This window comes from Epinephelus lanceolatus, chromosome 3 (genome assembly GCF_041903045.1).
Source record: "Epinephelus lanceolatus isolate andai-2023 chromosome 3, ASM4190304v1, whole genome shotgun sequence".
Classification (NCBI taxonomy): domain Eukaryota; kingdom Metazoa; phylum Chordata; class Actinopteri; order Perciformes; family Serranidae; genus Epinephelus; species Epinephelus lanceolatus.
Genome location: NC_135736.1, coordinates 38,784,616 through 38,801,315, shown reverse-complemented (window position 1 = coordinate 38,801,315; position 16,700 = coordinate 38,784,616). Strand labels below are relative to the sequence as shown.

The 16,700-nt window shown below is 40.6% G+C and overlaps 1 protein-coding gene across 1 annotated transcript in view; it reads right to left on the bottom strand.

Annotated features, from left to right (window-relative positions):
• Nucleotides 1-8,258: 8,258 nt before the first annotated feature.
• Nucleotides 8,259-16,700, bottom strand: part of dnah6 (dynein, axonemal, heavy chain 6) — a 64,617-nt gene continuing 56,175 nt past the window's right edge. Inside the window, exons 73-81 of the mRNA XM_078166339.1 lie at nt 13,679-13,798; nt 13,360-13,481; nt 12,955-13,084; nt 12,642-12,769; nt 12,127-12,312; nt 10,783-10,855; nt 10,385-10,536; nt 8,757-8,979; nt 8,259-8,519 (exon numbers count right to left, since the gene is read on the bottom strand). Of these exons, the coding sequence (XP_078022465.1) occupies nt 8,416-8,519; nt 8,757-8,979; nt 10,385-10,536; nt 10,783-10,855; nt 12,127-12,312; nt 12,642-12,769; nt 12,955-13,084; nt 13,360-13,481; nt 13,679-13,798 (1,238 nt within the window). The 3' untranslated portion in view covers nt 8,259-8,415. The remainder of the gene's footprint in view (nt 8,520-8,756; nt 8,980-10,384; nt 10,537-10,782; nt 10,856-12,126; nt 12,313-12,641; nt 12,770-12,954; nt 13,085-13,359; nt 13,482-13,678; nt 13,799-16,700) is intronic.

The window sequence follows — 16,700 nt, the reverse complement described above, 5'->3', positions numbered from 1 at the left end:
ATTCATGCTAGATTTAAATGTATGTAAATGGAAAGCGAGGTCTTGGTTGCTGTATGTATGTTATGTAATAGATTGAGGAATAATGCAAATCCTTGCTCACTAACTCATTGGAGATGTAATGACTTGTATGAGATGTGGAGTGAGAAGTGTTTTCTGCATACATGTGACTCGGACTGACTTATGTAGATAGTCTGTGAGATAACCTGACCCATTTCTATTGTTACTCACTCATGTTGATGTCTATTCAGCATTTGATTTTCATGTGAGAGGCATTTATGGCACTAAAAGTGATCCAAGTGTGTCAAATGAAGAATATGGAAACTTGTAAATGGGACTTGCGGAAAATATGAAGAGAGAATTCGGTGTTTGGGATACAGTAAAACACATTCTGCTGCTGACAAGTCAAAGCTATGTTGAAGCTGAAACCACACTCAAAATGCAGTGTTGCAAATTCAATGCTAAAGGATGAGGGTGTGACCGTTTACTTTTGCCATGCTATCACATTTTTTCTTCGATCACCAGTGTTGTATTTTGGTCAACTTGAGTGTCTTTTTCTTTGTGGTCTGTGCCTCTTTGCTCAGTATGATTCCTTCTCCTTTGAAGGATGTACATAAATGCTCACTGTACATGACTATTTTGAGAAAAATAAAGGAGACATATGATAATTACTGGCAACTGAGTGGCCGACATGCTACTATTCACCAGATAATACATTTTAAAGTGCTTTCACTCACCAAAGTTGTCAGAGCATCCTGGGTTTCGACAGGGATGATCTGACAGGACAGACATCGTAATGGCAGCTTGTCATCTCATGCTGGTTAAACACAGCATGTGATTGTCATAATATTGTTCCCATACTTTACTGCCCTTGCAGTGTGTTCTCTTGTGCAAAGCTAGACAGCCACACAAGGCTTGACATTTCTTGTATTTTGGTGAAGTCCGGTTATCTCTTTTTTATGACTTTTGTTTGAAAAACTGAAACACTACAGAGATAAAAACACAAATCAGTACAGTATTACTACATAATTCCTGCCAAACTATGAAGCAAGAAAATTACTATACTGCGTGAAAACAGCTTACCAAACATAATAATGAGCTACTGCTGGAAATGCTGGCTAGCAAGCAAAACAACAATAACATTTATAACATGACATTCCTTTTAAAAATTCAAATGTCTGATAATTACAGACATATATTTCTTACAGACAAATCATCTCCAAGGCAGAGGCACATCAGAAATACATTTAGGAGCATGTGCTAACCTCAAGAAGGTGCTTGACAGATGAATTACTCCTACCTGGCTAGTACATGGAAGCTATACTTTAATTTCTTAACGTTTCCTTTTTACTAATTTAACTTATAACTTATTTAAATTTAAATTTAATTTATTTAAATTACCAAACAAACAAACAAACAAAAAAACATTTCCCATAGACCACCATTATAAAAGAAACATCTGGGAAACTTGACAGGACACCTCAAACTGCAAACAAGGTAAATTATGACTTCTTCTATTAGATTTTTTTGATCCATGGAGGTTTAATATTTGTGAAACTTTCCTTGAGCCAAGAAAAATTATTTAAAAATCTGTGATGTCATCACAATGTAAAGTCTATGAGCCGAGCGGGAACTCACTGTCAGAGCCAGTGGGAGAGACACTACTGCGCATACTCAGTGGGCGGCATGCGAAGGAAGTAAACCTGGAAGCTAGAACGTTTTTTGGCGTATGCCCCGGGCAAGCAACTCCGTTGTAACGAATAGTTGCAATCTTGCCATTTGGTATCTAGTTATTAATACATCTATGGAACAAAATGATTAATGTTGCGGCTGTTCTAGACGTTTCAAATGTTACTAGACTGAATGGATGGGATCATAATAGTATAATGGGTCATTTCTCAGGGGTTGTGATGCTTAAAAAAAGTTATCTGCAGATGTCTCTATGGGAAGTCTTTTTGAGCCGCAAAGCATAACTTGAGGGATGTGATTAAACTGTTTGGCCACTTTGAAAATCGCCTTCAAAGCCTGGTGCACTTCCTGAGGGCCTGGTAAGGACTAGTTTGTTGTAAAATGACACAGTAAGTGAGATAGAAATGTCAGCAACAGAGCCCAGCATCCCTTATCTTGATTTATGAAACCTGGCAGCTCTCTGTATTGATCAGTTTTTTTGTTCCTATCCTTTTTTTTTTGTTTTTATTTTGATTGACAAAACAGAATTGACACATTTTTCCAGTTTCAACACCGCCTCATACTTACTGAAGATTGAACTATTCATTTGATTTCAGCTGTATATTTACATCTCAAGCACAGTGAATCCAACCATTCAAAGGTTTTCTGTCTTGGGAACAGTATTTGTAAATGGTGTGTGTGTGCTCCATCAATAATGTGCCTTTCAGGTGTGCATGTGGCCAGATATAGTGGGATTAAAGTTAAAGGATAGGTTTCAGACTACTGCACGAAGTTTCTGCATCCAGAGCTGATAGATTGACGTGAGCTCAGACGTGAAAATGTAAGGGCGAGTCGTTAGCCAGGAAGGCTTAGAAACCTTCCTCATTTCCCAGCAGGAATGAATGACTGAGATACTGTGGGCCAAGTCAGGAGGGATCCAATCTCCTCACTGATATTAGACAGGACATTTGGCAGCTCATACCGGCAAACATGTGCGCGTGTGCACACACACTAAATGCTGCTCAGCAGAGTGATGACATGTTCAAATTGGTCAAATCTAATCTCAGGCTTCACTACGTGCAGACAGACAGCTGTTGGTGGCTGGAATTGTAGCACACTGTATCAACCCATGCAAACACACACACACACACACACACACACACACACACAAATCCAAAAACCTTCCATTTGCCAACAGACCACGCGGACAGACAGCATGTCCCCGCTCCACCCTGCAGACTGTCCTAGTGGTTTCCCTTCATTTTTCTGTTCCTGAGATGCAACAGACCACCTGGGTCGTAGGTGGTGGGGAGGGGGGAAGGGTGTAGTTACACAATCATAGTGAATAATGTTTGCTCTGTTTGGTGGCACTGTTAGTACCAGGTCAGCTGGAAGAGATCTCCACAGACTTGGTGCAGTTAGTGTAATGTAAAGACCACACACCTGCCCCTCCTGTGAGATCTATACTGCCTTTCTCTTTGTAGAATAATTGCCTGCACGCACACACCCTTCTGGTCTTCAGGTGGGGACTCTGCACTAATTCAGAGCCTGGTCATTTTTCTGCATGACTGGGGTGGAAGGCACGTTCACGGCCTCAGATGCTGTTTACTCTGACCTGTATATTGTAAACTGTATATAAGTGACTCAGTCTTGTCATTTAGATCTTTGTTCTGCCTACAGAAGATGAATATGAGTCTGAATCATCATGTCTAAATAGAGCTATCAGCACCCAGGTGTTGATAGCTTATGTGGCTATTTACACCCTGAGTATATATTCATGGGCATCCTAGCAAGGTCGATATATGAAGTTTACACGAACAGGTCTTTTCAGCTATTCTGCTAAAGTTACTGTGTACAGTGTGCATTCAGCAGCTTTATTCTCAAAACTAAAAATGATAAATCCAAAAATAAGCCACTAAAGACTGACACAGGACTCAAACCCCAGTCTACGCAAGAAAGTCCTGTGCTTGACCCATTCATCCACCACTTCTCACTCCCCCATGGACTGTCTCAGTCTTTATACTACATCTCTTCACTCTCTGGCAGTACTTTTGTGAGTTATTTCTCATAAATTTACCACTTTAATCTCAGAGATTATCTAAGAATGCCTAGTACTAGCCCAAACCATGACCTCTTTGCCCTAATCCTAACACTTCCAACCTTGACGCATCAACATGACGAGTGGGATAAAAAATAATGCGCTGTTGGGATGGGTGTATATAGCCAAATAGTTGCAGTGTGACGATGCTCACTCATGCACACACACTCTGTAATTATTATTAATTCATGCACACATTTATCCAAAAAATATTATTTAAAAATAAAAAACAAGGATTGTTTATCTTCATTCTTGCCAAGACTTAGATAAGAGGATAGATACCACTCTCTCTCATGTCTCTCCACTACATATGAATGTACAACCAGCAGCTGGTTATCGTAGCTTAGCAAAAATACTGAAAACAGGGAAACAGCTCTGTCAAAATCTGCCTATTAGCACCTCAAAAGCTCATTACACCGATTAACCTCCTTTGTTTAATCCATAGAAAAACCGAAGCGTAAAATCAAAAATTTGTGGTTTTACATAGGATTATGTGTTTGGGTAGCTGTTCTGTTTCTAGTCTTTATACTATGATAACTGGCTGTGTACTGTAGCTGTAATCTGTACAAAGACCAGTGTTGTGGTTTTATAGGGTGGGGGGGTTTCTTGGCTTGGCACTGGAGTCTCTGCTCATTTCCTTTATGCTTAACTAAGCTAACCAGCTGTTGGCTATAGCTTCATATTTATTTTATAGACCAGACCCCTGGGAAAGAGTGGCCAACTGTGTAACTACAACTTCTGGGTCCATCCTGTGATGCCATTGGGCCTTAAAAACATTTTCCCATGGACTTACATTGGGAAAGGCTTCTGTAAATCAGTGGATAAATGTTTTGAGCATCACAGCCCCCATGAAATGACTTCATTTGGTTCGATTACACTTCAAAAGTCTAGAAAGGCAGCGTGATTAAATCATTTTATCCCCACTCAAGAGGGTTAAGCCAGAAGTTAAACACTCAGTCTGCAAAGTCTGTAGTGCACTTGCTCTATGAGCCCCACGATGCTCAAGAGGACCCGGGTAATTTTAAAACAGGGAATACAAACTTTTTTGGCTCCATGCACTACTGAGCAACTTGTATAGGAATGAATGGGACCCTGCCTCCAACACTGTATCGTCATTGCTGTGGTGGAATTTTCAATGGTATCAATTGATGCTGAATAACCTAAATGACTGCTGCCAACATCAATAAACCAACTGACAAGTCACAGTGAGAGCACAAGGTGGATCCACTGTCAATCTGTGGTTTTCATCATTTTAAACATGTTGATTTGTTGTCAAATATTCATGTTAACAGCTGTCCTCATTGTCAGAGAGCTGTTTTCATCAACTGCTTGCTTTGTGCCTTAGTCTTACGCACTCATATCATTTATAATCTCTTCTCCTTTTCTTCGTCCTTTAGAGAAAAAAGTCAATTTTCCTTTGGACCCATCTGTTTCAACTATGTCCTCTTTCCTCTGACTTAATCCACAGGGAAGTGTGTGTGTATGTGTGTGTGTGTGTGCAATGATGATAAAACAGTGTTAATCTGGTTTCAGAGTGACTGGGCATATAATCTTATTTACTCCTTCAATCCTTCCCCTCCCTTTTCATACAACTCATAACCTAACAGCAGTACAGTAGATTAAGAGTTATTCATAGTGCATAATCTTGGCACAAAAAGGATTGATCAGGAGAAAGTGGGTTAATAAAGGAGGTCAGGATGTCAGTGGATGTTGCTGTTGATGAAACAATAGCTGCAGAGATGCACGCATGTGTGAAGGCATTTGTGCAGTCACTGTGTGTGCAATTGCACAAAATGAAAACTGAAATGAATTTAACTGGATCACTGTGCTTTACCTAAGCCAGGAAAACAGGCGGGATATTTTTTAGCACAGAAAATCAGGTGCAGCAAGTCAAAACTGTCTGTTTTCACAATCAGTGTATGAAGGTGAGATTAATAAAATAGAAAGGTTTCACCTCTGAGATGACATGTCCTGATGATGTGTACTTGTAAGTCCCCACAGAGCCAGACAATTCATCACCATTTACAGCTTTAGTGAAGCCTGTGAATGGAATATAACACAATAGCTTCTGCTACAGATTCCAATCCTGCACAAAAACAGACAGAGTAAGTTAGTCCAATAACCAAAGTGCATAGTAGTCTGTACATACAGTATAGGAGAGAGGAACAGATAGTGGCAAAGTGAGAGTGAATGTTGATCAGAAGAAAAGACTTGGAAACCAGGTAGGACCTCATATTAAAGCTGTACATTCATCAAACTTGTCATGACTCATTTTTATCTCTTCCAGCTGATGGATGTAATGAAAAAACTTCTACACAACATTTAGCCATCTTATTTAACTCTATAGTCACTGTATTAGAATTCAATAGCGTGTCTACACGTTACACTATTTTACAACTACTCTAAGTTTTATAAGTGTCAGTAACTTACATGCCAAGAATAAAATAATATTCTTAGCAATACACACAAAGTTCTTCTTTCTTTAAACATTGAAGCACATACTCATGCTCTGGCAAATTATATTAGCACAAGTTACAGCTGTTATTGGTACTAAGGTGTGAACTCTAGACTGCTTTATCTACATTTATAGTAATGCATTAATAAAACTGAGATTTTCAAAGATAATACTTACTCTGTATCGTTCCATAAATCACACATTTTTGTCTTCTTTTTATTCATTTTCCATAATCGCTTATTCTGTTGGGGGCCGCAGAGGGCTGGAGCCTATACCTGCTTATGTGGGGCGAGAGGCGGGGTACACTCTGGACAGGTTGCCAGACTATCACAGGGCTGACACACAGAGACAGACAACCATTCACACCTATGGGCAACCCAAAGAAAAGTCACGCTGACATGGGGAGAACATGCAAACTCCACACAGAAGGGCTACTCCACCCTGAGTTCAGGAAGCCTCTTGCTGTGAGGTGACAATGCTAACCACTGAACCACCGTGCTGCCTTCTGTCTTCTTGTGATTTGTATAATTGTAAGGGAAATGACCACCGCATGCTGTGTTTAAATGAGAGTTTTTGAGGCAATGATAAACTTGTGGAATGATGCATTTACTCAATACAATCAATTTAGTTTTAACTTTACTATAGGGTCCAGTGTGTAGAAATTAGGAGGCGTATACTGGCAGACATTGAATAAAATATATTTAGTATGTTTTCTTTAGTGTATAATCACTGGAAATAAGAAGTGTTGTGCTTTCGTTTCCTTAGACTGAGCTATTTATATCGACGTAGGGGCCAGGTCCTCGTCAACAGAGTCTGCCATGTTTCTACAGAACAGACAAATGAAACACTGGTTCTAGAAAGTGCCATTTGCAATTTTGCATTGTCCACTGTAGTTAGTGACCCCTCTAAGATGTGCATCGTCAGAAAAATACATTTATTTTTAACATTAAACTGCTTTATTCAGTGTTTTTACTGGTTTAAATCACTGGGTCTGTTTGTTTTGGAGAGGAGGAGGCCTCTACAGATAATTTGGCTCCGACTTTAAACCCCTGAACAACTAACCCTGGGGAAATTTAAATTTTAGCTGACACCAATATATCGTACACACTGTTCCTGTAGTAGTTCAGTGTGTGTGCTATGTGATCTTTTGAGGGCAAAATTAGAAATAAAGCATTTTGCATAAAGTGTTTAGCAAACTGAACTGTGTGTGTGGGCCAGAAAAGGCAAAAACTGTAAGAGGGAGTCAGGTATAGTGCCATATAAAATATCTATCATTTCTACCTATGCTTTTACAGTTACCTTTCTCTCTACAGTGTCATAATTTTATTTATGTTTTTGCGCTGCTCTTCCCCAGGGTGAGGTTAAATATAGTGTTTATATATGTCCATCCCTGCTTGGCGTTAGTGGAGCAGTAAGGTGTGGAGGAGGCAATGTGTGTGACAGAGACAGAGATTGAGTTTGTCTGCACCCTGCCCCAGTACTGCAGTGGGTGTACTTAATGTGCTTGAAGAGCCATATTTTATGTGTTTGCACTGCATGCCCTAAGTGACACAAATAGGCTGCTGATGTGTGTGGGGGTTATAGCGGAAACATTTCATCATTTGATGATCATCACTCCTTTTCCTGTCTCAACTCATTTGTCTTTGGTATTCCCTTTTTTTTATTTATTTATTCATTTTTTTTTGAGAACCATTAACATCTATGTGTCTGGCCACACATCTCTGCTCATCCATCTACTGCAGCTATTCTGCCGTCCATCCTTCCGTCCTTTCTCTCCCTGAGGCTACATGTGTACTGTAAATTTTAGTAAGCACATTCATTCACACAGCATGAATGGAGTTCTCCAGTATGAGAGTCTAATATATGCTGTTTACACCGTGGAGACGGCGCGTCTCATCTTCAAAGATCTGGATGTACTGCCCCGCTCTCATCCAGCGTCAGCAGGGTAAGACTTTGTTGCTGCATATAACTGATATTAATCTTCACCGATACACATGAGTGCATGAAGGAAGCGGACAGATCAGCCAGGGCATGCTCCGAAGTGTTTATTAAACTCTAGGTGCATTTTCAGCATAAATTGTTGTTGTAAAACTCTTTATAAATAATTCCACAAAAGCTTCAGCATTAATTCAAAGTTGTGCATAGAGGTACATGTTTCAGTCCCATTTAAAATTCCTTTTTGTCCTTCAATAAAAACTTAATCATCCAACTGGCACAGGAGAGCAGAGGCTTTTGCTATCCAATAGTCGCTGGATCGTTTGGAGGGGATCATTACTGTCACAACGAAATTAGTTGAGTGACCTGGATGGAGACAGAAATGAAGGGTGAGGGGAAAAACTAGCAATCCATTACATTGCTTAATAGTGAATGAGATTGTTATGGACACCAAAAACTCCCCAAAATATCCGGGGAGTAACCACCATGCTAAAGTGCCCTTGAGCACAACAACAAACCCCTGCCTGCTCATTCAATATCAATGTGTCAGTGCAATCTAAAGCAGTGTTTAAGTGTGGGCCCCTGTGTGGAGCCTGTATGTACCTGTGGTGGACAGAGTCCCAGCTCTGACTGAGGTCTTGTACAGAGGAGCATGGTAGAGGTCAGGCCCAGGCACGTAGTTTTGCTGCGGCTCGAAGTGCACCACAGGCAGCATGGCGTTCATCACTCGAGGCAACGCATCCTCAATCACCATTTTGTCATCATCCCAGCGACAGGAATCCATGAACATGCCATGCACGATCACGCCATCCTCTGGCTCTGGTAACTGTTGTATCCACAAATGAGATGGAGCAGCAGTGAGTGAAAGATGCATATTCACACACAGTAATCAATCCTTATTAATTATGTAGCCATGGAGCATGGTATGCTGGGTTACCAATGTTGTCTTTGCCTTAATACAGCAATTTTATCAAAGCTTGATAGGTTTTATTTTCATTATCATTACAGGAAAGGAAGGGAAATTAAACAAATCTCATTTTAAACTGAGAACAGTTAGGAGGACTTTTTAAAATTGATTTAATTTTAGACATAGAAAAGAACACATACTCAATCAATGGACAGTAGAGACAGTAAATAACAGACTTAATGACAGGTAGGTGGCTCTATTCTGGCTAGGGATGTCAACGGTTAGCTGTAAATTGACCTACAGCTTGACAGAGACCCATCAATGCAACTTCTGGAAGGGGACTACTACAACCTGGCACATCTCAGTCACCTGCCTGTATCTCTCCCCATTGACAAATACAATCAGAAACAAAGCCACTGATTGGTTTGACAAATGGTTGCCAAGTGGGGACGGCTAACAACAACAATAATTATTTTCAACACTGAAAAATGGGTAAATAATCAGAGAATACAGCCGGTGTCGGATTTATCATTTTAGATTTACTTTACAAAGTCTCAAAAAGGACAAAGAGGTTCAAGGCAAAGCTTCTGAAAGGGATACGGATCGTCATGATGGTTTACATTAGCTTCTGGCCTAAAAGAAGCAAGTCTCTCTCACATATTACCCTCCAGAGATATTCAACGTTAGTAACATTTAACTCTAGGTTGACAGAGTCCAGTACATCGGATTTTTGTCATCGGTCCCGTTCATCGCTTTGAGGTGAGGCAGACTTGTGCACAGAGCTCAGCTGCAAAAGCTTCACTTCGGCGATACAGTATGCAATTTATTTTCTTATCAACATTGCATTAGATATCACATTTTCACTTGCCCAATAAGACAACAGCATGATTATTACATCTGCCTGAACACAGAGTATCCAAGGCCATCTTTTTAAAATCAACCTGTTAGCTACTGGTTAATTGGTGTTGGGCTATCAAACACAGGAATGCTGCAGTTCTGGAACCAGCTAGATTTTAGGGATGAAAGACATTGGATTTTATGCCGACATCTGATATGCAGATATTTAACAATTCATTTGGCCGATAACCAATACAGATACCAATATAGATATATTCATCTTTTTTCCCCACCTTGGTTTAGTGATCATCAAATCCCTTCTGTAGTGGAATTCGCATCATATTATGCATGCATACTCTTATCGTGATGGCCCACCAGCAGATGGAGACATGAAATAAAATGCTTTTCATGCTTTGCATCCCGACAAGATTTATTATGATCTGTAAGCATCACTTACAAACAACGACCCCCCTCCCCCTTCCTGTACCTCATCATCCATGTCCAGTTTGGCGTTGTTAGGCAAAGTGCGTAGAGCCTCACAGACGGCTACCTGGTCTCTGTACGCCGGCACCATGTTGAAGCGGAAGTTGAGCTCATCAATGGGCAGATTGTAGCGTCTGGCGTGATTCTGAAGCACCCCTACAGGCCAGCAAGCAGACGGGACATGAAAAATATGCTTTATAATGTTTTATTTGCAAGGTCTAACACATGTTAAAAGTGGCAACTCAGTATATTATTGAGCAGTTAAAAGCCAATCACATTATTTTATGTGTGCTTTAGAGAATAGTTAGACTGATCTCTCTATATTCTAGCAGCTTTGAAATGTCCCTTACTACTATGGTTCATTAAAAACATGGAAGCTATTTTGGTGCTGCAGTATTTTACCAGTAAGAAAGCCTTGGGGGAAAAAGAATCCAGAGATCCAGAAAGATTTGGGCTGACCACGTGTGATCCAAGCCTGGTGAGAGAGACAGAGAGAGGGGAAGAGAAAGAAAATGTGCATATCTTAAAATAACTGTTTTAATATATTGTGCTCAGTGTTTAACAAGCCATGGTGCATTACAGGCATTCTGTTACTTATGAGAGTGACTCAACTTTGACTGGAAGCGAGGTGGATTTTCTCTTCTGAGGTGGTGAACATGTGCAGTCTGACTCACCGACTACCCATCACTTCATAAACTAACGCAACTCTCCCCCGTTTGTCCCATTTGTGTGTTTGTGTGGGAATTTTAGTGATTGTGCAGCACACATGTTCAGACCAGTCTCATGGAAGAACAATTTTAAGTCAGGGGAGATGAACCCAATGCTGAAAGAGGGTGTACAGACAGAAAGAGAGGGATGGAGGGAGAGAAAGAGGGATGGTCTGTGCCTCAGGGAAAAACGCAGAATGTTCATGTGCTATTAGTGTTTCTCAACTTGATGAGAAAACACACACACACACACAAATACACTTGAATGTGCGTATACACAGTCAGTGATACAGAGACTTGAGCCAGAAGAGGGAAGTGAATCCTGTTATTATATTTGTTCCCATGTTTCACTAATTTCTAATTAATTCATGTTTTCTTTATCAGGACAGATTATTTTAAACAACTTATAAATACAATTCAGCGTTAGCAAGTGCAGAAGATGCCAGTGTGTGTATATGTGTCAGTCAGTATGTCTGCATGACATTAGAGGAAATCGAATTATGCTGTTAGTCTGACTAAAACTGGACTTTTAAAACATATTAGGACCAATTGAAATCGTACTGAATCAAATTTCTCAAAGCTGGACTAACACACCAGATAATGCGATTAGGAGTCGAATTACTCCTGCATGTATACCCGGAAGTCGAAAAGCATTAAATGTGTGACAGAAGAAGAAGCTGGTAACAATACGGTGAAATCTACATCCAGAGCCATGCCGTTTTGGACAGACAAACTGTAAAGAGCTGTTAAGTTGTCACCATGGTTCCAGTTTGCCACTAGTTAACTGTAGCTAACTCGTTTGTTGACTGTTTGGTAACCAGAAAAAAGGTCCAATACTAACAAGCTGAAAGGAGGCATATCGCCACCTATCATAGCAGAGTCAGACATACTTTGGTCAATAAATAGATTTCCCTCCAATGCTTGTTTCCTGGGACAAGTACAGGAGTCCAATTAAATGGCCCAGTCGAGCTATAACCTCAGCTCGACTTAACTGTGCATGTAAACATACTGATTATTTCTTTCCCTTTCTCTTCCAAACCTGGATAAAGGAGGTCCTGAGGGTCAGGTCTCTGACCCAGGAGGCCAGCGGCTTGAGAGAAGGGTAGGCAGAGTTTGCCCAGTGGGTGGGAACCTGGTTGTTCAGGAAGCTTGTGTATATGCGGTCCATCTCCTCTGACATCACCACCAGACCTGCTATGGCCTTCTGCAGAGTGATAAGTGATATCTGGGAAACACACACAAAAAAGCATACATCACAATGAGGTGGTGGAAAGGACAATGTAGGTCTTTAAAAGCGTTGTTTATTTCTGATATATCCAATATACACTGTAATATGTTTTAACACATGCTAATGCAACATAATACACCACTTTCTTCATTTGTTTTTTGTGGGGGGAAGTTTTGTTTTTCTCTGGTTAGTCAGCTAATGTAAACAAGTATAACTCCTGTAGCAGTTTTTGCTAACGTCAATAGCTGACAGGAAATAAACCCTGAGCAAAGCATAACTCTAAATTTCCAGAGTGTGTACTTAAGGGAGTTAGCTATGTGCGTCACCCTTAGCACTCTCAGCAAGTTGTTGAATCGGTCTGTCTCTTGGCCCAACACGGTTGTCAGGGAGTTAAGGCGGCCGTTTTCGTCTCGGACAAACAGACTTTCCACCGCCTCATCCATGTCCAGACGCTCTGCACAGACGGGTAGACAAACAGGGAGACAAACCGATAACAAAAACAGAAAGACAGGCAGGCAGACAGACAAGATGGACATGGAAAACACCGAATTAGTTATGTGAGTGTTTGCATTTGTATCTATGCGTGGATGTTTGTGTTTGTGTGTGTGTGTGTGTGTGTGTGTGTGTGTGAGCATGTACCAGGCAGCTTGGCTAAAATAGATTCAGCAAGCTCACAGACGATGTCATCGTTGCTTTTAGCTCCATGGCAGGCTGATGAGCGAGGATTTACATCCAGTATGGTGTTGATTAGAGTCATGGTTTCTTGGCGCTGTGGAGACAAACCCACACGCACAAGGAAATGCACACATTTTGTAGCATCCTCATTTACTGATATTTCACAGTTGCACTCCCATGCTTTTATCACAGGCCATAAACTGTGCATCTCCAGATTAAATCATGAAGGCCCATAAATGATGACATTTACTGTTTAAAATGAGCTATTAAACACATTGCCCTTCTACAAACAAACAAATTGAAAGCAAATAATAAGTGAATTAGTTTTCAACATCTGCTCATATGAGAAATAAGCACATTGATCCTCACCTGGAAGGCCAGGTTGGCATTCTCATGCATGCCAAAGACCTCTGGATCATCTATGATTGGAAGACTCTCGATGTATTTCTTGTATTCCTCAAGTTCATCCGTCTTAGGGGCATAGTAGATACCTTAAACAGACAAGCGACGAAACAATACAAAGAACGTATACAGTAGATGAGCACACATAGAGACAGACTTGCAAACGCAAACACCTCCTATATAGAATTCCAATACATTACAAAGTGTTCCTGTTATCTTATCCATACCCTGTTTACATACAGGGTAGAGGAGGAGAGAGCTTGAGAGCTTGACACAGAAAAAATACCTGAGGGGGAGTAGGTGTAGTCAGGCTCCAGGGTTTGAGGTGAGAAGAAGCCTTTGAGGACTGTCCTGAGGCAGCGTTGGTCCCACGCGTCCGTCACTCTGCCTCCATATGTGATCTCACCTAAGCAGGCAAACAAAGAGACCACATAATGATATCCCTCTACATCAGAGTTTCTTTATAACTGACACTAAATCAAGTGGGCCACTTCAAAAAATGATTGAACCCAAATGAAAGGAGGCTGGAGCACTCGATGAAATTGCAGAGCTTTTAATAAGGTGCAAACAAACTGACGTTTCGACGCTACTGCGTCTTCTTCAGAGTCAACTCTCAGCACGAAAAAACACTTAGTCTAAAGCAAACATTTTAAATAAGACATTAAATATTTATGAAACTTGAATATGGATAAATGACTGTCAAGTAAACAATGGCAGGAGAAGGCAAAGCTGAGAAAGACGTTAGCAGCATTTTCCTTGAGACTGCCAAGTGTCTTGTTTGTCCTGCTTTCCTGCCTCCTCCTCAGTTGGGCAGGTTCAAACTGCACCTTGTCACTACTTTTGCACTTCTTGATCAGCTGTCTATCTTTAAGCAATGTGTAGCCTGAGGCAAGGTAACCATCATCTGTACAGACACCACAGGCATTAAAAAATACCTTAAAAACAATAAACCTGAAATAGTAAAAAGCCCAAGTCAGGTAGTTGGGGATTGTATGGACGAAAGAGGTCACGCACAGATGCAGACTAGGACTGCATAATACATCATATTATTAAAATGTTAATAAAAATTTTGAAAATGTCCATATTGCAGCTTTAAACCCCTCCAGTACTTTAACATGCCACAAACAAGCACTGTGAGCTACTCAGCTCTTTACCAAGCAGAGAGATGTATGAAATAATTTTTAGTCTATATATTTATGGCATGTGTGGTGGTAGCTGAAGGAGGGGACCAAATTAATCTCTATCTCAAATCATATTGCTCATCACAGCCACCCATCCAGGCTACCTGTTTTACAATTAAATTGTAAAGCTCCCGGCAACATTTTGGCGAGCCTCATTTAAAAAAAGATGACCACTGCAGCTATTACCGGGTTACCTGGTGTTTCGAACTGAGACACTGGGTGAAAAACTGGCAGGAATGGATGGTCCTGAGGGAGTTAAAAGCAGAGCAATACATTTTAAGTGATTCACATTTTTTTGTGGAGCTGTTTAAATTGTTTTGAATGTGTCCATCTGCCTGTTAATGTGTAGAAGACACTGTTTAGAATAATTAATTAAAACGACATGTTTGATTTTCACATGAGTACGAGGGGATCTGTGGTTATTTTACAATAGGCTGATGCCGGTTGCACAAAATATGACCCACAGATCTGCTGTGTGTAATTGTGGCTTGAGAGTAAGCAGCATCGGTCCAGTTAGAAACTGGAGCGAGAGCAGGCCCCCAGGAAGCAGACTGTATTTTCGTAGTGGCCAAACAGTGGAATTACAACTCCCAAGTCCGTCGTGTGATGCCACAGACTTTTTTCCCATAGACTTACATCGGAAAAGAGACATCTGTAAATGAAAGGATACACTTTTTGAGCATCACAAGCCCCACAAAATTACTTATTTCACTATCAGGACTTAATCTATTCTGTCCGATAACATTTGGAAAGTTTAGAAGCGCTGCAACATTAAATCATTTTATTGCCATTCAAGTTAGCGAAGTGCTAAACTGGAAGTAGCAAGCTCAGACAGTACAAGTCATTAGTGCACTTGCAGATATCCAGGTAATTTCATACTGGGGAAATAGAGGGTTTTTTTGGCTTCATACACCACTGAGCAACTTTCAGAGTAGGGAACAGGGTCCCGCCTCCAACTTTGTATCCAGATGCCTTAATACACCTATGAGTTAGAGGATGTGGGATCTTGTGGGAACATGCTGGCCAAACACTCGCCCCATACAGAGGTGTAAGCCAATGACGTGGCAAAAAATTTGGGGTGGCATCTGGGTTGGCTAATGACATTATAGGGGTGGCACTAGCCAGCCCAGCCTCCCCTTTAAAACCCTACATGAAACTAGTAGTCTGGTAGGATAAATATAAAAAGACATAAAGACTACAGCAACATCATAGAGTCTGCAGGCTATGTACAGACTTCTTATTGTGACACATATGGGTGAGAAAGAGACGGTGGGGGAGAGAATTACAGAGAGCACGACAGTGGCACTGGGTAGTCTACAGACACAAACTAGACTTGTATGGCTTAGAGCTTAAACACAGAAATACAATAACAACTGTTTTCTTTTTCACTTACACAGTGATGTGAAAAGACATAAATAACAATCCTCGACTTTTCCAGTTCTAATGAACAGCACAGAGAGGAAAACACTTCTGGCCAGCAGGAAAAAATAGACAAGAGGAAAGAAACTGTGGAAAGACAGCCATAGCTGGAGGGTTAATATTACCAAGGAGCAGAAAGTAAGATGGAATGGAAATTATACTTAACGCTAACAATTCAACACTTAAAATCCATACTTTGTGTAAAGACACAGTTATGTAAGACAGTAAGTATGGGAGTGAATAATCAGACAAATCTCTGCTGAAGCCTTTAGTGAGCTGCAGGCGTGGTAAAGCTGGCAGAGCCTTCTTTTTGCACAAGAAAAGAAGAACAGCTCCTTCTAAAAGAGGAAAGGCAATATCATGCTTGGTTTGAGCCCACATTCTTTCCCTCAAAGAGTGTGTAGCTCCGGCACACAAGGACTGTTAAAATTAAGGATTAAACTAATAACGCCGTAGTGTGATAACAACGAGAGACATCAATTTGATCTGGTGCGCTCCACTGAGACTGAACGCAGCACATAATCATTTGAAGGTGTAATTGAAAACCAGATTAGGAAAACAAATGAACTTTAGAGATTTGATGAGTACTGTTAATGAAAGGGATCCCTCCCTCTTCTTCATAATGACCTTTGAAGACGTCTGTTATGGAAGTCCGGGACAGACGACATTAAATCAGCATAATTCAATTAAATTGAAATTTCATTTGTG